At 45.8% G+C, this 24,675-nt stretch overlaps 1 protein-coding gene across 1 annotated transcript in view; it reads right to left on the bottom strand.

Annotated features, from left to right (window-relative positions):
- PRKAA2 (protein kinase AMP-activated catalytic subunit alpha 2) overlaps window positions 1–24,675 on the bottom strand; it is a 58,944-nt gene that overhangs the window by 21,151 nt on the left and 13,118 nt on the right. The window contains exons 2-4 of the mRNA XM_077450651.1: window positions 19,277–19,418; window positions 11,962–12,055; window positions 2,186–2,330 (exon numbers count right to left, since the gene is read on the bottom strand). Coding sequence (XP_077306777.1) covers window positions 2,186–2,330; window positions 11,962–12,055; window positions 19,277–19,418 — 381 coding nt within the window. The remainder of the gene's footprint in view (window positions 1–2,185; window positions 2,331–11,961; window positions 12,056–19,276; window positions 19,419–24,675) is intronic.

Genomic DNA, 24,675 nt, shown 5'->3' with positions numbered 1-24,675 from the left:
GGAGTCTATACTTAGTGGAGAGGAGGTCTTTACTGAGGGAGGGGGGTCTATACTTAGTGGAGGGGGAGTCTGTACCGAGGGAGCGGGATCTGTACTGAGGGGGGACTATACTTGGTATAGGGAGGTCTGTACTGATGGAGCGGGGTCTATACTTAGTGGAGGGGGTCTGTACTTGGTATAGGGAGGTCTGTCCAAATGGAGCGGGGGTCTATATTTAGTGGAGGGGGGTCTGTACTGAGGGAGGACTATACTTGGTATAGGGGGGCCTGTACTGACAGAGGGGGGTCTATACTTAGTGGAAAGGGGGTCTGTACTGAAGGAGGGAGTCTATACTTAGTGGAAAGGGGGTCTTTACTGAGGGAGGGGGGTCTATACTTAGTGGAGGGGGGAGTCTGTACCGAGGGAGCGGGATCTGTACTGAGGGGGGACTATACTTGGTATAGGGAGGTCTGTACTGATGGAGCGGGGTCTTTACTTAGTGGAGGGGGGTCTGTACTTGGTATAGGGAGGTCTGTCCAAATGGAGCGGGGGTCTATATTTAGTGGAGGGGGGTCTGTACTGAGGGGGGACTATACTTGGTATAGGGGGTCTGTACTGAGGGAGGACTATACTTGGTATAGGTGGTCTATACTGACAGAGGGGGGTCTATATTTAGTGGAGGTGGGTCTGTACTTAGGGAGGGGGGTCTATAATTAGTGGAGAGGGGGGTCTTTGCTGGGGGGGTCTGTAATAAAGGGGGACTATGCTTGGTGAAAGAGGGTCTGCACTGAGGAAGGGGGGGTCTATTCTGATGGAGGGGGGTCTGACTGGGAGGGGGGGGGGGCTATACTGAGGGAGTGGGGTCTATACTGATGGAGGGGGGTCTGTAGGGAGGGGGTCTAAACGGATGGTGGGGTGTCTATACGGATGGAAGGGGGTTTGTACTGGGGGTGTCTATACTGAGGGAGGAAGGTCTGTACTTACAGGAGGGGGTCTGTATTGAGGGAGTGGGGTTGGTCTATACTGAGGGGGGACTATGCTTGGTGCAGGGGGGTCTGTACTGAGGAAGGGGAGGGGGGACTCTGTACTGAGGGGGGACTATACTTGGTGGAGTGGGTCTGTACTGACACAGTGGGGGTCTACATTTAGTGGAGGGGGGTTTGTACTGAGGAAGGACTATAATTGGTGGAGGGGGGGGGTCTGTACTGACAGAGGGGAGTCTATATTTAGTGGAGAAGGGGTCTCTACTGAGGGAGGGAGGTCTATACTTAGTGGAGAGGGGGTTGCACTGAGGGAGGGGGGGCTGTGATAAGGGGGGACTATGCTTGGTGAAGGGGGGGGTCGCACTGACAGAGGGGGGGGTGCAATACTTAGTGAATTGTGGGGTCTGTAGTGAGAGGGAACTATAGTTAGTGGAGGGGGAGGGGGAGGGGAGTGGTGGCACCATGTTTTACCGCACTGGGTGACACCAACACTAGTAACGCCACTGATGATGTCATAAAATGTAACAATTAATACTGTATAATGGATTCAAAACATATATTTTTATTAATTTTGTTTATTATCATTATTTTTTTTTTATGAATTGTATTTTTTATTATTTTTCTTATATACATTATAAATAATAAAAGATACAATTCATTTAAAAATTGCATTTTAATAAACTTAACAAAAATATTTCTTTACTATTGCGTCAAAAAACGAATATCTATATCTAAAGGTATATCTATCTATGTATAGATAATTAGAAAAAAAAATATTTTTTATTTTTTTTCGGATGAAATAAGAAATAAATATTTTTTAATCATTTTATTTCTAGAATTTTTTTTTTTTTGTCTAATTTTTGAGCTGCTTCCTATATAAAAGTCCTTTTTGCAGAAGCAGATCACAGTTTCTGTCTCCTGCATATTTGGGCTCTTTCAGTTCCGCAGCGACCCAATCAATAGTGAGAACTCTCTATAAGCAGGTTTAACCCTCGTGCAGCCAGATTAATGTATAATAACTCCTGATTGGCTTCCGGGGGGGGGTCTCTACATTTCTCAGTGTGTTGCATTCCCTCTGCAGCCTTCTCAGGATCCGGGCCTGTTCTCAGCAGCCTCGTGAAGGTCGCTCGGCTGGCTCAGGCATGCGGCATTCTGGGAAGGATCTGCACACTGACAACCTTCAGCCTACGACCTTGTGCTTGGCTGGATTCCCGCTCACATACCGAAGTCAGCAATCTTGGCATTCATGTGTGCATCCAGCAGGACGTTCTCAGGCTTCAGGTCCCGGTGAACCACCATGTGTCGGTGGCAGTAATCCACGGCCGACAGGATCTGCTGGAACAGGCGCCGCGCTTCGGGTTCCTCCACCTGTGACGGGGGAAGAGGAGACGTTTGTTTTGTGTACGGCCGAGCAGGACTAAAAATATACCAAGGACTTATTTATAAAAGGTGCAACAAAGGCATGCTTTGGGGTAACAAAAGTTTTAAGTAAAAAAAAAACAAACAAAAAAAACCTCACAGGCAAGGATCACACTTTTGTGCAGCGGTAACGCATGTTCATTGACGCACGTTATTCCGCATGCTGCATTATTGCAGTTTCATTTAACGACTTCTGGACCGCCCACCGTCGTTATATATACGTCGGTACTTTGGCGTTGAATACTGTTGTTATGCAGCAAATAGCTGCCAGAAACCTGCTATATTCCTAAACGGCGGGTGGTCCCCTTTCATATAAAAGTGGTCTCTGCGGCGGATTCACTGCAAGATCACTTTTATTGGCGGCGGGAGAAGTGCCCACGCCCCCTCCCACCCGATCCTTTCCCCTCAGAGGCACTGCGTCGAGTGGAGGGAATGATGGCCTCCACTTGACTCAATGACGTTGGATGGCGGAAGCCCTAAACGGCCTTAAAAGGGACATTTTTTTTATTGAAAAACAAAACAAAACAAAAAAAATAATAATAATAATAATAATAAATGTTTTATATATATGTTGGAAGGCTGGCTGTAGGCCAGCCTGTATTTGTGGGAGGAGTCGGAGACTATATAACCCTCCTCCTCTGTCAGGGCCAGGGTTGGGGTTTTCTAGGTGGAGGCAGCGTTCTGCCCAGCATTTTTCTGTCACAGCGTTCTGCCCAGCATTTTTCTGTCACAGCGTTCTGCCCAGCATTTTCTGTCACAGCGTTCTGCCCAGCATTTTCTGTCACAGCGTTCTGCCCAGCATTTTCTGTCACAGCGTTCTGCCCAGCATTTTCTGTCACAGCGTTCTGCCCAGCATTTTCTGTCACAGCGTTCTGCCCAGCATTTTCTGTCATAACGTTCGGCCCAGCATTCCTGTCATAGCGTTCTATCTAGCTTTCCTGTCATAGCGTTCTGTCCAGCATTTCTGTCACAGCGTTCTGTCCAGGTGTCGGTCATAGCATTCAGTCCAGTTTTTTGTCACAGCATTCTGTTCAGCATTTTCTGTCATAGCGTTCGGCCCAGCATTTCAGTCATAGCGTTCCGTCTAGCTTTCCTGTCATAGCGTTCTGTCCAGCATTTCTGTCACAGCGTTCTGTCCAGGTTTCGGTCATAGCATTCAGTCCAGTTTTTTGTCACAGCGTTCTGTTCAGCATTTTCTGTCATAGCGTTCGGCCCAGCATTTCAGTCATAGCGTTCCGTCTAGCTTTCCTGTCATAGCGTTCTGTCCAGCATTTCTGTCACAGCGTTCTGTCCAGGTTTCGGTCATAGCATTCAGTCCAGTTTTTTGTCACAGCGTTCTGTTCAGCATTTTCTGTCATAGCGTTCGGCCCAGCATTTCTGTCACAGCGTTCGGCCCAGCATTTCTGTCACAGCGTTCGGCCCAGCATTTCTGTCACAGCGTTCGGCCCAGCATTTCTGTCACAGCGTTCGGCCCAGCATTTCTGTCACAGCGTTCGGCCCAGCATTTCTGTCACAGCGTTCGGCCCAGCATTTCTGTCACAGCGTTCGGCCCAGCATTTCTGTCACAGCGTTCGGCCCAGCATTTCTGTCACAGCGTTCGGTCCAGCATTTCTGTCACAGCGTTCGATCTAGCTTTCCTGTCATAGCGTTCTGTCCAGGTTTTGGTTATAGCATTAGTCCAGTTTTCTGTCACAGCGTTCTGTTCAGCATTTTCTGTCATTACGTTCGGCTCAGCATTTTATGTCATTACGTTCGGCCCAGCATTTTCTGTCATACGTTCGGCCCAGCATTTTCTGTCATTACGTTCGGCCCAGCATTTTCTGTCATACGTTCGGCCCAGCATTTTCTGTCATACGTTCGGCCCAGCATTTTCTGTCATACGTTCGGCCCAGCATTTTCTGTCATACGTTCGGCCCAGCATTTTCTGTCATACGTTCGGCCCAGCATTTTCTGTCATACGTTCGGCCCAGCATTTTCTGTCATTCGTTCGGCCCAGCATTTTCTGTCATAATGTTCGGCCCAACAATTCTGTCATAGCGATTGGTCCAGCATTCTCGGTCATAGCATTCTTTCTAGCTTTCCTGTCATAGCGTTCGGTCCAGGTTCGGTCACAGCATTTAGTCCAGTATTTCCGTCATAGCGTTCGGTCCAGTATTTCCGTCATAGCGTTCGGTCCAGTATTTCCGTCATAGCGCTTTGTCCAGCATGGCGGTCATAGTGGTTTGCCCCTGGGTTCCTGTCATATCATTCTGCCCGGCATGTCTGTCATAGCGTTCCGCCCCAGGTTATCTGTCAGTGTTCTGCCCCTGGAGTTCTGTCATAGCGTCCTGCCAGCATGTCTGTCATAGCGTTCTGCCCCGGGATTTCAGTCATCGTTCTACCTAGGTTAACTTTTAGCATTTCTGTCATGGCATTGTCGTGACATTTTTCTGTCAGTATTTCTGTCATAGTGTTTCTGTTCAGTGGTTCTGTCATGGTGTTTCAACCTCTGTGTTTGGCTTCAGAGTTCGCAGAAGGGCGTTCACTTATGACATATTCTGGTTAGGTTTGTCTGCATTCATTGTCATGTCTTATCGTATCTGTGTTCATGTTTGTACCGGGGTCAGTTAGCTAGGGCTCGCACATCGGGATCTGTCACGTCTACAGATCCATACGGGCTGAGGTTTCGTTATTAATGATTGTTGACCACAATCTTCTCGCCTGTATACCATACGTCATACGATGCATGTTCATTCACCACACCTGTACGTCTACCCACCACGGTCTGTGGGTACTCTAGGCCTGAGTTTCTGTTAATTACCTGTCTCTGCGCTGCAGGTTACTCGGGTTAACTCACTATTTCTCAACTCACACACGGGGGGGGGGGGGGTTCATCATCAGGTTCATTCATGCGCTGTGGTCTTGACTTTTCTGCCAATGTTCTCATTCTTAGGTAGGCAGAGGGGCGTTGTTGTTGTTCTCATGTCTGGTTGTCTGTCTTTCCTTCTAGTTGCGTTTTCAGGTTGGGCCGTCTTGGCATCCATACCAATATCAACCATGCCTGCACTCACGTACAGATGTCTTTTCGCCACTGGCGCACCCTCAGGTTGGAAGCAGACAACAATTTTCTTTAGTGGACATCCTGTTGCATAGAGGCCCTGTTTACCGCCCTGGGATTCATACTCTCAGGGTGTGTCCAAGCCACGGTCCTTAGATGGTAGGTTGGGCGACGTCGTCACCATTCTGGATTCCACTCTCAGCTCCGATCTCTTGTCTAGGAGGTTGCCTGGAGTACTGCTCAGGGACGTCAGTCCAGTCATCTTTGCTCCTCCCCGGTTTGTTCCAGGTGGGGAGGGGGGTGCTTTAGTCACTTTGGGCATGGCTGGTTCATGCTATGGGACTTATTCCCCTGGGTTGGAGTCTGTTTCTCCTTCCTCGGTTCAGGATTCGGTCTCGGTTGGGAGGTCTCGGGCAGTAGCATGACCTGCTCGCATCCGGTGGGACCAGTTTGTCTTGGTGTGGCCATGTTGATGATGCTTGCCATGGCATCTACTCCATCACATCCATCAGGCAGCCAGGTTTCCTCTCCTATCACTGGTATTTTTGCCACTCACCCTCTCACATCCTCTTACCAGGTATGGGAAGGGGTGTTTTCACGGTGCTTCTTCTGGTGTCTGTTGTAGGGGTTCTTCGGGTCAGCCCTTGCTCTCTTTTCCCCACGTATCCTCTCATTCATAGCAGTTCATTCTCATGTCCGGGTCACCTTGGGCATCAGGCTCATCCTATCCTTCACGGGACGTTCAATTGGGTTTGCGTAGCTTGCAGGCTCTAAGGAGGTTCCTTCTCATCTCCAGGTCTGGAGTCGGTGGGTTCTACTCTCACAGCGGATACTTACCGGTTACTTACGGTTGGCGTTTGGGCATACGTCATTTTAGGGATGGGATCTCTACCTTCCCTCTCCCACCTAAACTTGTGTCTTTTTGCCCTCTTTTCAGGCATACTGACCATCCAGGCCATGGCACACCTCAGGCCTTGTTTCTTAAGTAATATTGCATTTCCCACTTGAAGACTCCGATTACAAGTTGGAAGGCTGGCTGTAGGCCAGCCTGTATTTGTGGGAGGAGTCGGAGACTATATAACCCTCCTCTTCTGTCAGGGCCAGGGTTGGGGTTTTCTAGGTGCCCACCCACCCGTTTCCCCCAGGTTATTCACTCATACTCATAGTATTTTTCTTATTCTTACATTCAGGGTATGCCCTCTTTTCAGGCATACTGACCATCCAGGCCATGGCACACCTCAGGCCTTGTTTCTTAAGTAATATTGCATTTCCCACTTGAAGACTCCGATTACAAATATATATACATACACACACACACACACACACACGAAAGTATGTGAACCCTTTTGGAAAGATATGGACTTCTGCACAAATTGGTCATAAAATGTGATCTGATCTTCATCTCAGGCCGCGTACACACGAGCGGACTGTATGGCCTACTTAGTCCGTCATACAATCCGACGGACAGTCCGTCATACTTTTGACTGAACGGACTTGACCACACACGGATGCACAAACAGTCCGTCGAAAGCTTGCGCGATGACGTGTACAGCACGTACGACGGGACTAGAAATAGGAAGTCCAATACACAGCAAAGCACCCTTCCGCCGTGTAAATCCTTTCTGAGCATGCGCCATTCTTAGTCCGTCGAACTAGCCTACTGACGAGCGGATTGTCCGCTGAAACCAAAGTATGACGGACAGAATTTCGAAAAATCCGAAATACTTAGTACGCCAGACTGCACGCTGAAAAAGTCCGCTGAAGAACACACACGAGCGGACTGTCCACTGAAATGTTTTTTTTGACGGACTAAGTAGGCCATACAGTCCGCCCGTGTGTACGCGGCATAAGTCACAAAAATAGACAATCACAGTATGCTTAAACCAATAACAAACAAAGAATTAAATCTTACCATGTTTTTATTGACCACACCATGTAAACATTCACAGTGCAGGTGGAGAAAGTATGTGAACCCTTGGATTTAATAACTGGTTGAACCTCCTTTGGCAGCAATAACTTCAACCAAACGTTTCCTGTAGTTGCAGATCAGACGTGCACAACGGTCAGGAGTAATTCTTGACCATTCCTCTTTACAGAACTGTTTCAGTTCAGCGATATTCTTGGGATGTCTGGTGTGAATCGCTTTCTTGAGGTCATGTCACAGCATCTCAATCGGGTTGAGGTCAGGACTCTGACTGGGCCACTCCAGAAGGCGTATTTTCTTCTGTTTAAGCCATTCTGTTGTTGATTTACTTCTATGCTTTGGGTCCGTTGTCCTGTTGCAACACTCATCTTCTGTGGAGCTTCAGCTGGTGGACAGATGGCCTTAAGTTCTCCTGCAAAATGTCTTGATAAACTTGGGAATTCATTTTTTCCTTCGATGATAACAATCCGTCCAGGGTCCCGACGCAGCAATGCAGCCCCAAACCATGATGCTCCCACCACCATACTTCACAGTTGGGATGGGGATTTGATGTTGGTGTGCTGTGCCTCTTTTTCTCCACACATAGTGTTGTGTGTTTCTTCCAAACAACTCAACTTTGGTTTAATCTGTCCACAGAATATTTTGCCAGTATTACTGTGGAACATCCAGGTGCTCTTGTGCAAACTGTAAATGTGCAGCAATGTTTTTTTTGGACAGCAGTGGTTTCCTCTGTGGTGTCCTCCCATGAAATCCATTCTTGTTTAGTGTTTTACGTATCATAGATTCGCTAATAGGGATGTTAGCATATGCCAGAGACTTTTGTAAGTCTTTAGCTGACATTCTAGGATTCTTCTTCACCTCATTGAGCAGTCTGCGCTGTGCTCTTGCAGTCATCTTTACAGGACGCCCACTCCTAGGGAGAGTAGCAGCAGTGCCGAACTTTCTCCATTTATAGACAATTTGTCTTACCATAGACTGATGAACAGCAAGGCTTTTGGAGATACTTTTATAACCCTTTCCAGCTTTATGCAAGTCAACAATTCTTAATCGTAGGTCTTCCGAGAGCTCTTTTGTGCGAGGAATCATTCACATCAGGCAATGTTTCTTGTGAAAAGCAAACCCAGAACTGGAATGTGTTTTTTATAGGGCAGGGCAGCTGTAACCAATACCTCCAATCTCATCTCATTGATTGGACTCCAGTTGGCTGACACCTCACTCCAATTAGCTCTTGGAGATCTCATTAGTCTAGGGCAGGGGTCTCAAACTGATGGCCCTCCAGCTGTTGCAGAACTACAATTCCCATGAGCCATTGCAAGGCTGGCAGTTACAAGCATGACTCCCATAGGCAGAGGCATGATGGGACTTGTAGTTCCGCAACAACTGGAGGGCCGCCAGTTTGAGACCCCTGGTCTAGGGGTTCACATACTTTTTCCACCTGCACTGTGAACGTTTACATGGTGTGTTCAATAAAAACATGGTAACATTTAATTCTTTGTGTGTTAATAGTTTAAGCAGACTGTGATTGTCTATTGTTGTGACTTAGATGAAGAGCAGATCACGTTATATGACCAATTTGTGCAGAAATCCATATAATTCCAAAAGGGTTCACATACTTTTTTTTGCAACTGTATATACACAGGGTTCAAAATTTCAAGTCCTGAGCCACTAGCCAGGCCTTTAGAGTTACTCGTTGCCAGTTGCACCACCCAAACCCTACCATGCCCCACCCATAAGTCTGCCCCTAAACACGCCCTTGTACATTTTCTCATGAAATTACACTTTTACATGTTTTAAAGAGGAAGTAAACCCTGATGGGTTTACTTCCTCTTTCATTCCCTGCAAAGGTAAAGCATAATGGACTACTATGCATCGCATAGTAGTCCATTATGTGTCACTTACCTGACACAGGAGCCAGCGAAGTCACCGCTGTCCCCTGTAGTCCGGCGCATCCATCTTCTCGGTGGGGTCTCGCAGCTCCGCCGCTGTCATTCGGCAAAGCCGCGATGACGTCACTCCCGTGCATTTGCACGGGAGCCGACACGCGCGGCATCATCGTCGTTGACGATGCCGCGCTCAGTGCGCATGCGCATATCTCCTAAACCGTATAGGTTTAGGAGATATTTCTTGGACCTACAGGTAAGCCTTAATCTAGGCTTACCTGTAGGTCAAAGTGTGTTGTAAGGGTTTACAACCACTTTAAGCAGAATTAAGTTCCAAAAATAAATATTAATAACAACTTTAACAGTATTAACATAAATCCTATCAGTACCCATCAGTGCATCACTGTGCCCATCAAATGCAGCTTTACGGTGCCCATGAATGCAGCCTCACTGTGCCCAACAATGCACTCACCCTGTGCCCCTGAATGCAGCCTCACTGTGCCCATGAATGCAGCCTCACTGTGCCCATTAATGCAGCCTCACTGTGCCCATTAATGCAGCCTCACTGTGCCCATCAAATGCAGCTTTACGGTGCCCATGAATGCAGCCTCACTGTGCCCAACAATGCAGCCTCACTGTGCCCAACAATGCAGCCTCACTGTGCCCAACAATGCAGCCTCACTGTGCCCAACAATGCAGCCTCACTGTGCCCAACAATGCAGCCTCACTGTGCCCAAGAATGCAGCCTCACTGTGCCCAAGAATGCAGCCTCACTGTGCCCAAGAATGCAGCCTCACTGTGCCCATCAAATGTAGCTTTATGGTAACCTTCAATGCACCCTCACTGTGCCCATCAATGCAGTCTCACTGTGCCCATCAAATGCAGCTTTACAGTGCCCATCAAATGCAGCTTTACTATGCCCATCATTGCAGCTTTACTGCCCGTGAACGCAGCCTCTCTGTGCCCATCAATGCAGCCTCACTGTGCCCATCAATGCAGCCTCACTGTGCCCATCAATGCAGCCTCACTGTGCCCATCAATGCAGCCTCACTGTGCCCATCAAATGCAGCTTCATGGTGCCCATCAAATGCAGCTTCACTGTGCTCATGAACACAGTCTCACTGCCCATGAATGCAGCCTTACTGCCCATCAAGGCAGCCTCACTGTGGGACGTGAACGCAGCCTCACTGTACCCGTGAACGCAGCCTCACTGTACCCGTGAACGCAGCCTCACTGTGCCCGTGAACGCAGCCTCACTGTGCCCGTGAACGCAGCCTCACTGTGCCCGTGAACGCAGCCTCACTGTGCCCGTGAACGCAGCCTCACTGTGCCCGTGAACGCAGCCTCACTGTGCCCGTGAACGCAGCCTCACTGTGCCCGTGAACGCAGCCTCACTGTGCGCCATCAAATGCAGCTTGTTACAGCGTGCCGCCGAACACAAACCCAGCTCCGTGACACACAGCCGTGTGTGTGATACACAAGAGGAGAAGGAGAAGGAGGGGAGAGATGCAGCCTCAGCTCAGGTCAAAGCTGCGCCAGGGCAGTCCGGCCCTGCCGCTCTGTGTCCTCCGGATGACAGTTTCCTGGCTGATCGCTTTAGCCAGGAAACGGTCAGCCGTGTCCACCCCCGCTCCTCACTCGTCCTGCACTAAATTCCACTCACAAAATGCGAGCAGGTGAGTGGAATTTTTGAGGGCTGAGATTATATATATATCTATCTATCATTTATTTATTTTTATTACTTTTATTGCTATCCAGGGAAAAGCAAACATCCCTTGTAATAACAATAAAGTATGGCATTTTATGGAGAGATGTGGGATCTATAAGACCCCACATCTCTCCGCTACAGAGAGAGATAAAAAAATAAATAAAATAAAATAAGAAAAAAATTTAATCTAATCTAATCTAATGCTTTCTAAAAGCAAAAAATGGCCTTTGTTTTACATTGGCCTTGAACCAGAAGTGACATCATGGCATCTCTTTGGGCCTTCCAGGCCATAGACACGAGCCAATGCCATCTCTCTCCTCTGATAATCTCTATGGCCAGCCGCCACAACCGCCGGATCGGATACCCGGGCTTCCCGATGAGCCAGGTAAGCCCGAGAACCATGGCGGGAGGGCTCTAAAAGGGATCTAAAAGTGATCCAGCGGCTAATCAGCAGCTTGGATTACTTTTAATCGGAAAGAGCGGTGGATGAAAAATTTTTTTATATGGAGTTATTGCATCTGGCTGCAGCCATAAACCCCGATATACCATCATTAAAATCATGACGTCATTATATATATATATATATACACACACACACACACACACACACACACACATATACACATGATATAAAAAGTCTACACACCCCTGTTAAAATGTCAGGTTTTGTGATGTAAAAAAAAAAAAAAAAAAGAGACAAAAAATTTATAATTTCAGAAGTTTTTCCACCTTTATTGTAACCTAAAAACCTTGCTTGTATCAGTGGAGGGGACGGGCACAAATACAAGAACTGACTACGAATGAGTGAAAAGTGGGGCGATCGCGCCCAAAAACCAAAGATTCTGGGCTCTGGGTTAGGAGATCAGCTAATTTTTGGGGGGGTTAGACTGGAGTTCTTCTTTAAAGTATCTACCCCCTTTTCTATGGGTAATCTTTGAATTGGCTGAGCAGAAATATTCAGACAACGGGGGCACCACCAGGACAGGGACAGGATGGAGATTTCCCAGCATGCTGGGCACGCTTCAACTCACCCGGCCATTTTTGCATATATAGTCGAATAACTCTCCTCCAGCGACATACTCCATCACCATGAAGAAGTCCGTCGGAGTGCTGATCACCTGGTACCTTTTGAAAAAAAAGAAATCCAGTTTTATAAAATTTTATTATGTATTATTTTATTTTATTTATTATATAATTATTTATATTTTTTCAATAATTATTTAGTTAATGTTTTCCCATTTTTATTTTTGTTTTGCTTTTTGTTTTTTTAATATAAATCAATGTGCTTAAAGGGTAGCTCTACTTTCTTAAAAATAGCAATTATACTAACATATACAATTGCTATGCAAGTAATAATAATAGAATAAAATATTAATAGAATAGAATAATAATAAGTAAGAATAATAATAAGTAATTAAATGTTATTAAAAATTAACCTTTCCTTTTAATCTGCAGCAGCTGTCAGTTTCTGTCAAATGCAATACGACTACCTGAAGGCGTTCTGTACACAGAACACCCAGCAGAAATGTCATTTCCTGCTTGTGTGATTGGCTCACTGATTTTCCCAGAAGCCTGCACTAAGATACAAGTCAGATTTTTAGGCATCCCCTGCAACACAAATGTCATTTTTGATGAGATACTCCTAAAGGGAAATCACATCTAAAGGGATGCCGACCCTGCCACTTTCCTCATTAAAGGCTTGCGGGTGCAGCAGCTGATTGATTATTATAAAATCACTCCCATTCGCATTCACTGTTCGTATGGACACAGAGAAACAACAATTTCTTCAGAAGAACGAAAGGTAGGAATCTGCAACACACTTTGTTTAAATCCCTGCTATGTACAGAGATCACCCAGAGGGGAGGGGTTTTTCCTCAACAAAGGCGGAGTTACTCTTTGAAGAACACCTTCACCGTTAGTAAAGTTGTCCTTCTAAACAGATCTCCTATGGCAAATGGAAGGTTCGCTTTTCTGCCAGCCCCCTTTGAAGGATAACAAGTTTTCTTCCTGTACAAATGAAATAATTATATATATATAATTAATCATATATATATATATATATATATATATATATATATATATATATATATATATATATATATATACATATACATATACATATATACACACACATACAGTCTCTCTTACGCAAGAGACCTTGTTGATAATAATAAAAAACATTTTATATATATAAAGCTAGAGGCGATTCAGTTCGCATTGTGCGCTATACAAGTATTTCATTCATATATATATATATATATAAACAAAGGGACACATTCTCCAATGCAAAAATCGTATCAGTTGCTCTCAAGGTATAAAAAGGTTACAAATAGCAGCTATATTATTATATTTTTAGATTGTAAGCTCTAATGAGCAGGGCCCTCTGATTCCTCTTGTACCAAATTGTAATGTAAATGTAATGTCTGCCCTCATGTTGTAAAGCGCTGAGGAAACTGTTGGCGCTATATAAAACCTGTATTATAATAATAATAATAAAAATAAATATATATATATATATATATATATATATATATATATATATATATATATATATATATATATATATATATATTTATTTATATAAAACGAAGGACGCAATCTCAAAATGTAATGTCCTTTTATTCCAAAGTGCAGTAACATGCAATGACATGTAGAAATGGCAGTGACTGTATAGCTTCAAGCATCCCTGCTCTTCATCAAGCTGTCAGAGAGATATATATATATATATATATATATATATATATATATATATATATATATATATATTATATACACACACACACACACACACACATATACATATATACATACACACATACATACATATATACACATATACACACACACACAGTATCTCACAAAAGTAAGTACACCCCTCACATTTTTGTAAATATTTTCTTCTATCTTTTCATGTGACAACACTGAAGAAATGACACTTGTCTACAATGTAAAGTAGTGAGTGTACAGCTTGTATAACAGTGTACATTTCCTGTCCCCTCAAAATAACTCAACACACAGCCATTAATGTCTAAACCGCTGGCAACAAAAGTCAGTACACCCCTAAGTGAAAATGTCCAAATTGGGGCCAAAGTGTTAATATTTTGTGCGGCCGCCATTATTTTCCAGCACTGCTTTAACCCTCTTGGGCATGGAGGTCACCAGAGCTTCACAGGTTGTCACTGGAGTCCTCTTCCCCTCCCCCATGATGACATCACAGAGCTGGTGGATGTTAGAGACCTTGCGCTCCTCCACCTTCCGTTTACATAGTTACATAGTTAGTAAGGTTTAATAAAGACACCAGTCCATCCAGTTCAACCTAAGTGAGTGTCTACAATTGTTCTTATCCCTGTGCATTGCACACTCATATCAGTCCCTACCCTCAAGGAGCCCACAATCCAAGGTCCCCATTAATATATTAGGGTACATTTTGGACAGTAGACAATTAGCCTACCTGCATGTCTTTGGAGTGTGGGAGGAAACCGGAGTACCCGGAGGAAACCCACACAGGCACAGGGAGAACATGCAAACTCCAGGCAGGTAGTGTCGTGGTTGGGATTCAAACCAACGACCCTTCTTACTGCTAGGCGAGAGTGCTAACCACTACACCACTGTGCTGCCCTGAGGATGTCCCACAGATGATCAATAGGGTTTAGGTCTGGAGACATGCTTGGCCAGTCCATCATCTTTACCCTCAGCTTCTTTAGCAAGGCAGTGGTCATCTTGGAGGTGTGTTTGGGGTCATTATCATGTTGGAATACTGCCCTGCGGCCCAGTCTCTGAAGGGAGGGGATCATGCTCTGCTTCAGTAGGTCACAGTACATGTTGGCATTCATGGTCCCCTCAATGATCTGTAGCTCCCCAGTGCCGGCAGCACTCATACAGCCCCAGACCATGACACCCCCACCACCATACTTGACTGTAGACAAGACACACTTGTCTTTGTCCTCCTCACCTGGTTGCCCCCACACACGCTTGTCACCATCTGACACCAAATAAGTTTATCTTGGTCTCATCAGACCACAGGACATGGTTCCAGTAATCCATGTCATTAGTCTGCTTGTCTTCAGCAAACTGTTTGTGGTCTTTCTTGTGCATCATCTTTAGAAGAGGCTTCCTTCTGGGACGACAGCCATGCAGACCAATTTGATGCAGTGTACGGTGTATGGTCTGAGCACTAACAGCCTGACCCCCCACCCCTACAACCTCTGCAGCAATGCTGGCAGCACTCATACGTCTATTTCCCAAAGACAACCTCTGGATATGAACTATAATGGCCTGTTCTGAGGGGAACCTGTCCTGTTAAACCGCTGTATTGGTCACCGTGCTGCAGCTCAGTTTCAGGGTCTTGGCAATCTTCTTATAGCCTAGGCCATCTTTATGTAGAGCAACAATTCTTTTTTTTTTCAGATCCTTAGAGAGATCTTTGCCATGAGGTGCCATGTTGAGCTTCTAGTGACCAGAATGAGAGAGTGAGAGCGATAACACCAAATTTAACACACCTGCTCCCCACTCACACCTGAGAGTGTTGAGTTATTTTGAGGGGACAGCAAATTTACACTGTTATACAAGCTGTACACTCACTACTTTACATTGTAGACAAGTGTCATTTCTTCAGTGTTGTCACATGAAAATATATATATACATACACACACACACACACACACACATTTTTCGATTTTAGAAAATTAAAATACAGTATAGCCTGTCCCCTACACATGAGAATTTGTTGATGACTAAATAAAAAAATGATAATAATAATTAAAAAAAATATATAAATAAATAATGATAATAAAATAATTTATATATAAATAATGATAATAAAATAATATATATATATATATATTAATTTTTTTTTTGCATAACACACTTATAATATCTCTGAATATAAACTGGCAAAAACTGCCGATCTCCCACAGTTGATTACTCAACAAAGCAAAGATTTCAGCATTATTTCATCCACTTTGCAACATTGTATATTTACTGACACACACGTCAGGATCCCTTTAAGGAACAAACATCTATTCCTGCAGTAGGTGGTGTAAGAAGAGATGTGAAATATAATATAGGATATCCTCGAATAGATTGTATCCTGTCTGCAAGGACACATGGGAACTCTCCAACCTCCGGACATACACAGACAATGGTGGCGTTAAAGGGAGCCTGCCATTACAAATACACACTGAAACCAATATAAGCTCCTAATAGAGGGAGAACTCTGGCTTTTCCTATGAGCCCGAGTCCCACATGTCCCCTACTGAGTCAGGGCTGGGTCTTTCCAAACAGAAACAAGCATGAGCTTTAGTGATTGCTGAGCTACAAGTCTGACTCAGTAAGGGGTGTGACCTCTGCAGAGAGACCGCTGCTTCCACACAGAGAGCAAGGGTCCTTCTCTGCAGCATGCTGGCAGAGGACAGGCTTTTCTACTCAAGCCGTGGCTGCTTTCTAGCAAACATTAACCTGTAAAACTTTGCAACACTTTTTGTTTTGATGCAACTGAAATGTACACAGCTAGTAAGTGCACTTTGACATTTTAAAACATTTTTTTTTTTTTTTTTTTTTACAGGATTCCATAGAGAATAAAATAATTTTTGAAAGACAAAATTGCCAGAAGAAAGCCTAATTTTTCACACGATAACACCAAATTTAACACACCTGCTCCCTATTCACACCTGAGACCTTGTAACACTAACGAGTCACATGACAAAAAAAAAAAAAGGAGGGGCATCGTTCAGTTAAGCTTTCAAAATAAAAGATAAAATCAAAATGGTTCCTATGCACAGCTGCTCCAGATTATTATTATTTATATATATTATAATATTATTATTATTATATTATTATTTATATATTTTCTTTGGAATATTGTAAAAAAAATAAAAAATAAAAATAAAGATTAAAAAAAAAAAAATGAAAATGCATTTAGCAAAAAATTAAAAATAAATGTTTTGCCACAAATAAAAACTAAATACATTGTATTCAATCATTTTCCCTGTTTATTAGGACACTAAAATGATGTTCCTGGTACAAAGCGTGGCAGAGATATTTGAAAATGCAAACTCTTTTTTTATGTTTTTACATTTGCGCATTATTTTTTTATGAGGCACTAAAAATACCAACTGATTAAAATAATAATAATAATGGTAAAAAAATAAAAAGAATGAATAGCTAAGGGGAAAAGGGGAGGAAAAAGTTAAAGTGATAGTAAAGACATTTTTATTTAAAGCGGAGGTCCACCCTAAAGTGGACCTTCCGCTCATCGGAACCCTCCCCCCCTCCGGTGCCACAATCGGCACCTTTCAGGGGGGAGGGGGGTGCAGTTACCTGGATAATCCAGGTAACTGCACCCACTTCCGGGATAGCTCTCTGCGGAAAGGGGCGTAACTTACGCCCCTTTCCGCAAGTGCCCGCCCCTTCCCGCAAGTGCCCCGCTGCCTGCTGGGAAACACACAGCTCCCAGAGGCAGCGGGGAGCGTCCTTATTGCGCAGCGCGATTCGCGCATGCGCAGTAGGGAACCGGGAAATGAAGCCGAAAGGCTCCACTTCCTGATTCCCATACCCAAGATGGCGGCGGCAGGACCCGACAGACGACCTAGCGATCGGCTTCGGGTGCCGACATCGCGGGCGCGCTGGACAGGTAAGTGTCACTATTTTAAAAGTCAGCAGCTGCAGTATTTGTAGCTGCTGGCTTTAAAAAAAAAAAAAAACGCGGAGTCCCGGTGGACTCCCTCTTTAAAATAACAAACATGTTATACTTACCTGAACTGTTCAGTTGGTTTTGCAAAGAGCAGCCCGGATCCTCCTCTTTTCGTGTCCCCTCGCCGGCACTCCTGGCCCCTCCCTCCTGCCAAGTGCCTCCAGAGCAAAAAAGCTTACTCTGGGGGCACCTGAGCAGACTCGCTCCTGAGCCGTGGTTCTGCAGGTCCATTTAGAAACAGAGCCGCGTCTCAACCCCACCACCTCTCTGTCCTGATCGGTTCACTGGCTGTAGGTTGAGTCTCCGGAGACCCGGGACCCTCTCGTGCACATCACTGGAGGAAGATGGGGCTCAGGTAAGTATTAGGGGAGCTGCACACAGAAGGTAAAAAAAAAAAAAAACTTTGAGCCTTTAGAACCACTTTAGGGCTAAGGGGAGTTAAAGAATAGCTAAAGGCAATTTTTTTTTTTAAACTTTGAGATAGAGAGGAGATGGATTAAAACCCCTGTCAGTTTTTATTGCTGTCTGTGTCCCCGTTAGGAAGATTTACCCTCTCTCTTTCTCCTGTTTACTGTTATCACCGAGAGACCAAAATGAAACTTTTTGTCCTAAAAGCAAAACGCTATGTGTGGCGGAAAACTAACACTGCACATCACCTTGAACACACCATCCCCACCGTGAGACATGGTGGTGGCAGCATCATGTGGTGGGGATGCTTTTCTTCAGCAGGGACAGGGAAGCTGGTCAGAGTTGATGGGAAGATGGATGGAGCCAAATACAGGGAAATCTTAGAAGAAAACCTGTTAGTGTCTGCAAAAGACTTGAGGCCGGGGTGGAGGTTCACCTTCTAGCAGGGCAACGACCCGAAACATACAGCCAGAGCTACAATGGAATGGTTTACATCAAAGCATATTCATATGTTAGAATGGCCCAGTCACAGTCCAGACCTAAATCCCATTGAGAATCTGTGGCAAGACTTGAAAATTGCTGATCACAGACGCTCTCCATCCAATCTGACAGAGCTTGGGATATTTTGCAAAGAAGAATGGGGCAGAAATGTCCCTCTCTAGATGTGCAAAGCTGGTAGAGACATCCCCAAAAAGACTTGCAGCTGTAATTGCAGAGAAAGGCGGTTCTACAAAGTATTGACTCCGGGGGGCGCCATACAAATGCCCCCCACACTTTTCACATATTTGTAAAAAAACATTTGAAAACCATTTTTAATTTTCCTTCCACCTCACAATTATGTGCCACTTTGGGGGTTATTTACCAAAGGCAAATCCACTTTGCACTGCAAGGGCACTTGGAAGTGCAGAAGCTCTGCTGATTTTATCATCCAATCATGTGCAAGATAAAATGCTGTTTTTTTATTTTCCTCGCATATCCCCCCTCGGATCTACAGCGACTTTACTTTCAAGTGCTCTTGCAGTGCAAAGTGGATTCTCCTTTAGTAAATGACCCCCATATCTCATAGAACAGGGATATGCAATTAGTGGACCTCCAGCTGTTGCAGAACTACAATTCCCATGAGGCATAGCAAGACTCTTGGAGCCACAAGCATGACACCCAGAGGCAGAGGAATGATGGGACTTGTAGTTTAGCAAACAGCTGGAGGTCCGCTAATTCATAGTGCGATGTGTGCGGGGGATACGTACAGTTTGATTATGTGAGGGTGCCGGAATAACTTGAGGTTCTGGATTTCCCGCTTGATTTTACCGACCACGTCCAAATTACGAATCTTCTGTCTGTTTAAGATTTTCACAGCCACCTTATGTCCGGTCAGCTGGTGTTCCCCCACTGGAAGGAGAGATAAGAGACTGTTAGAGCCACCACTTGTCTGTATTATTCATAGAATTATCTATCCATCTTATATATCTACATTTATCCTTTACATATCTATCTATAAACTGTGGCCCTTTACTTGAACTTATCTGGCCCAACGATGGGGCGCTATTCCTCCCACTGACACCAATGATGGGGCGCTATTTCTCCCACTGACACCAATGATGGGGCGCTATTTCTCCCACTGACACCAATGATGGGGCGCTATTTCTCCCACTGACACCAATGATGGGGCGCTATTCCTCCCACTGACACCAATGATGGGGCGCTATTCCTCCCACTGACACCAATGATGGGGCACTATTCCTCCCACTGACACCAATGATGGGGCACTATTCCTCCCACTGACACCAATGATGGGGCACTATTCCTCCCACTGACACCAATGATGGGGCACTATTCCTCCCACTGACACCAATGACGGGGCGCTATTCCTCCCACTGACACCAATGACGGGGCGATAGTCCTCCCACTGACACCAATGATGGGGCGATAGTCCTCCCACTGACACCAATGATGGGGCGATAGTCCTCCCACTGACACCAATGATGGGGCGATAGTCCTCCCACTGACACCAATGATGGGGCGATAGTCCTCCCACTGACCCCAATGATGGGGCGATATTCCTCCCACTGACACCAATGATGGGACGCTATTCCTCCCACTGACACCAATGATGGGGCGCTATTCCTCCCACTGACACCAATGATGGGGCGCAATTCCTCCCACTGACACCAATGATGGGGCGCTATTCCTCCCACTGACACCAATGATGGAGCACTATTCCTCCCACTGACACCAATGACGGGGCGCAATTCCTCCCACTGACACCAATGACGGGGCGCAATTCCTCCCACTGATACCAATGATGGGGCGCTATTCCTCCCACTGACACCAATGACGGGGTGCTATTCCTCCCACTGACACCAATGATGGGGCACTATTCCTCCCACTGACACCAATGATGGGGCACTATTGATCTTTTATTAAAAAGAATCAAGCGACCAATTTTATACAAAAGTAAAAAACAAAACCATATTATAAAACGTCAACAGAAAACAAAGGAATACACATCAACGTCCAGAATATATACAATATATACATAGTCCATTAGCAAAACATGTTTAGAAAAACTATTTACATAAAGCAGCAGAGAGGGCCTAAGAGGCACAACCCATCACCTATGTACACAGCCATTTATTAAAAATGAAAAAATCTCGGGTGATAAGAGACAGACAGCCACACCCAGGAAAGAGACTCCTGGCAGTCATCGAGGCTTGAAACCCCTCCACGCCTTCAACCAAGCCCCCTGACTCCGCTTGTCTCTCTCAAGCACCCGAATCTTCTCCACCTCATGCAGAATGTCATACACCACCACCTCAACAGGAAGGATTTTATGCCGATTGCTGACCTGACACCGTGCGTTCCAGGTGAAATAACGGACTACCAGGCAAACTAGAAAAAGTGTATCCAAACAAAAAACCCCACCAGTATTGAATGCTCCGTACGCCCTCTCAGCATAACCCAGCCTGGAGAGGAAAGGAACACCGAGGGCCCGCCCCACCTGTTTGCACACCTCTATGTTAAAGGGGCAATGAAGCAGAAAATGGTCCATAGTCTCCTCCTCATCCGCACACTCCTCCCGAGGACAGCTACGATCCACCCCACTGCGGAATTTCAAATTGCCCCGAACATAGAGCCTCCCATGGAAGCACAACCAGGCCAGATCCCTAAATTTAGGGGGTACTCTGTCCAAATGAATCAATCTTAACCCCACCCTCAAAACTGGGCCTGGGCAATCCCTTAAAGCCAGTGGGTCATGAAAGACTTCACTCAAGACTCGACTCATAAGGACTTTCCTCGGAACCGATCTGAGATCTTCAGCCGACAATCGCCACTGCCGCAGTAACTTCAGGCACGGAGCAACATAGACTGGTAGCTGACCACGATGACCCCTGAGATTCTTCACTTGGCCACCTTCTTCCCAAAGTCGTAGAAAAGGCCTAAACCAAGATCTAAATATGCCTACCCATCCAGGAGGTTCCACTGCAAGCATATTACCAATGTTAAATTTGAGAAATAGCAATGAAAAGAAAAGAACTGGGTTGACCATACCTAAGCCACCCTCCCTCCTGGATAGATAGGTGACATTCCTCTTGATGGGGTTCAGTCTGTTCCCCCACAGCATCTGGAAGAACACACTACTGACCCTAGCATAGAGAGACACTGGCAAGATGCAGACAAAGCTGACATACAAGAAGATCGGAATCAGGTAAGTCTTAATCAGATCAACCCTTTCCCTCAGAGATAACTTCCATCTCTTCCAGCTGACCACCTTAGTATTGGCAATTTCCAGTCTGCCTTCCCAGTTTTTGAGGCCATAATCGCCGGGTCCAAATTCAATGCCTAGAATCTTAATTTTTTTCTTGGGGCACTGGAAAGATGTCCGGGAGATCAAACCCCTCACCTTCCTTTCCCATCCAGAAAACTTCACTCTTTTCCCGATTGATCTTGGAGCCTGATGCTTCAGAATACCGTGATCTCAGAGAGACCACCTCCTCTGCTTCATCTGCCCCAGTGACAATCACTGACACATCGTCCGCATAGGCAACAACCCTCAAAGGTGGCTCACCCGGGAGCCCCACTGGCACCCCACACAACATGCCGCTCTCTAGCCTCCTGATGAAGGGGTCGATTGCAAACACATAGAGCAGGGGACTCAGAGGACAACCCTGGCGCACCCCAGAGCCAACCTCAAAGGACTGCCCAACCCAACCATTAACAAGAGGAAAGCTTTCTGCCCCCTTATACAAGACTTTTAACCAATCGACAAAACCACCCGCAGACCGTACTTACTAAGGAGCAACCACAGGTACTCATGGTTAACACGATCAAAAGCCTTTTGTCTGACCCAATGTCAGCAAATACTTTCCCCAGCCAGCAGCCCTGCACCGCTCCAAGGCCTCCCGGACAGCTAAAACCGCTGTGAAGGTGCATCTACCCTGGACCGAACAGTGCTGATGGCGAGAAAGCAAAGATTCTGCTACTGACGATAGATGCCAGAAAAGAATCCTTGCCAGTATCTTTCTATCGACATTAAGAAGGCTGATGGGGCGCCAATTCTCAATCATCGAAGGATCTTTACCCTTTGAAAGAAGAATCACAGCCGAGTGCCTCATGGAAGGGGAAAGCACCCCCTCAGCAAGGCAACTGTTAAAAACCTCTACCAAATGTGGGGCCAGAATAGACTTAAAGGCTTTGTAAAACTTAGCTGTCAAGCCATCCGGTCCAGGTGACTTTTTGATGGCAAGCTGATCAATTGCCCTCTTCACCTGTGATGTCCTCTGTCAAATTCATCAATGGAACATCTCCACCATTTAGACCCGGAGTAGAGTCCAAAAAGCTGTCCATCTTGTCACGGTCAAGCTCTTTCCTCCCAAGAAGGTCAGCATAAAAGGACCTCACAACCTCCAGGATCCCTGACCTGGACTTTGCCAAGGAACCTGTACTGTCCTTAAGGCCAACAACCGGTTTAACAGCTACACCTTGTTTGCAGTTCTGGTAAGGGTCAGGCGAGTGGTACTTCCCATAGTCCCTCTCCAGAACCAAAGAGGCATGCCCGTCATATTGACACTTCCTGAGGAGGAGTTTCACTTCGGAGATTGCCCCAGGATCTCCTCCTCTCGAGACAAGAATATCCAGCTTCCTCCGTAAACGTTGGTAGGTCATGTATTTATTAAACTGCTTTCTATTGGCTAGGCCCCTGAAGAATCCAGCGATCCTCTTTTTGGTCAGCTCCCACCACTCAGCCTTGCTGCTACAAAAGTCCAGGATGGTCACCTGAGCCTGAAAGAATTCCTCAAAGGATTGTCTAAAATGTTCTTCCTTGAGTAGAGTCGAATTCAATCTCCAGATGCCCTTGCCCCTCTGAGGGGCGTCTGAAGCATTTAGGACCACAGATAGCATACAGTGATCAGAGAACTCTACTGCCTGCACCACTGGGGGCGAGAAAGCAGAGGTCTCCTTAAAAAAAAAAAAACCTATCTATCCTACTCTGACTACTACCTCGATGAAAGGTGAACCCGATGTCATCCGGGAGGTGCTTAATGTGCACATCCACAAGACCAGCATCCCTAACCATACTATTTAAAAAAACGCTATCATATCCCAGCCTGTCCTTGAAGTCCTTCCTGTCCTTGGGCCTAGTTATTGTATTAAAGTCACCTCCAAAGACCACTTGCCGGGATGTAAAACGTAATGGCTTGATCCTTGTAAAAAGGCATTTCCTGTCCCACTTTGTGTGCGGCCCATAAACATTAATTAGGCGCAGGTCCTGCCCCCCCACAAGGACGTCTAAGACCATACATCTCCCAATCTCCACCTCAATAACCCGCCGGACATTTACCATACCGGTTTTAAACAACACCGCCACACCGCCGTAAGGCTCGGCCGCAAGAGACCAGTAAGATGGACTATACCTCCACTCTCTCTTGGCCATATGAATATCTGCCAAGGAGGTGAGCCTAGTCTCTTGCAAAAATAAAATTTCAGCGTCTAATTGGCTGAACAAAAAGAAGGCCATGGAACGAGCTCTTACTGACTTAATGCTGGCGACATTTATTGTCACCGCTTTTAACGGAGGGGGAACCGCCATTTGGGTTATTGGGTGGATTGCTTCTTAGCTCCCCTCTGCTGCTCATCACCAGAAGCCTCTCTCTTTCTTGAGGCTGCCTCAAACTCCATTTCAGAATCGGAACTTCGTTCCGAAGAAGCTCCAGATGAAGAAACATACCATTCAGAGGACCTATGACGGTTGGAGACAGGCACTGGAGCCCGTTTCGTCCTCACCGCCTGCTTCCGCTTCCCAACCTTCCTTCTCTCCTCCAGGTACTGCAGAGCTTCAGAGATGCCATAATCTCAGTTTTTTTTTCTTTGGAGTCTTCACAGAAGACTCCTTTACAGAGGAAGAAGCAACCTTTTTAGTACCTGCTACCATTCCTGGTGGGGGTGGTGTTCCCTTTGAGACAGACTTAGAAGGGTTAGACACCTGGGGGGTAACTTACCCGGGGGGCACAGACTTGGAAGGCTCTGACACAAGAGGAGAGGATACAGTAGGCTGGGGGGACACAGAGACAGATACAGAAGGAATACTTACAGACACAGGAGGGGTGGCCACAGGAACTGGAGAGGGATCCTGAGCAGGATCAGGAGA

Source organism: Lithobates pipiens, unplaced genomic scaffold (assembly GCF_037356315.1).
Source record: "Lithobates pipiens isolate NorthernLeopardFrog02 unplaced genomic scaffold, aLitPip1_a1.2 Scaffold_23, whole genome shotgun sequence".
NCBI lineage: Eukaryota > Metazoa > Chordata > Amphibia > Anura > Ranidae > Lithobates > Lithobates pipiens.
Note: the sequence above shows the minus strand (reverse complement) of the source record. Positions and strands in the feature narration are given on the sequence as shown.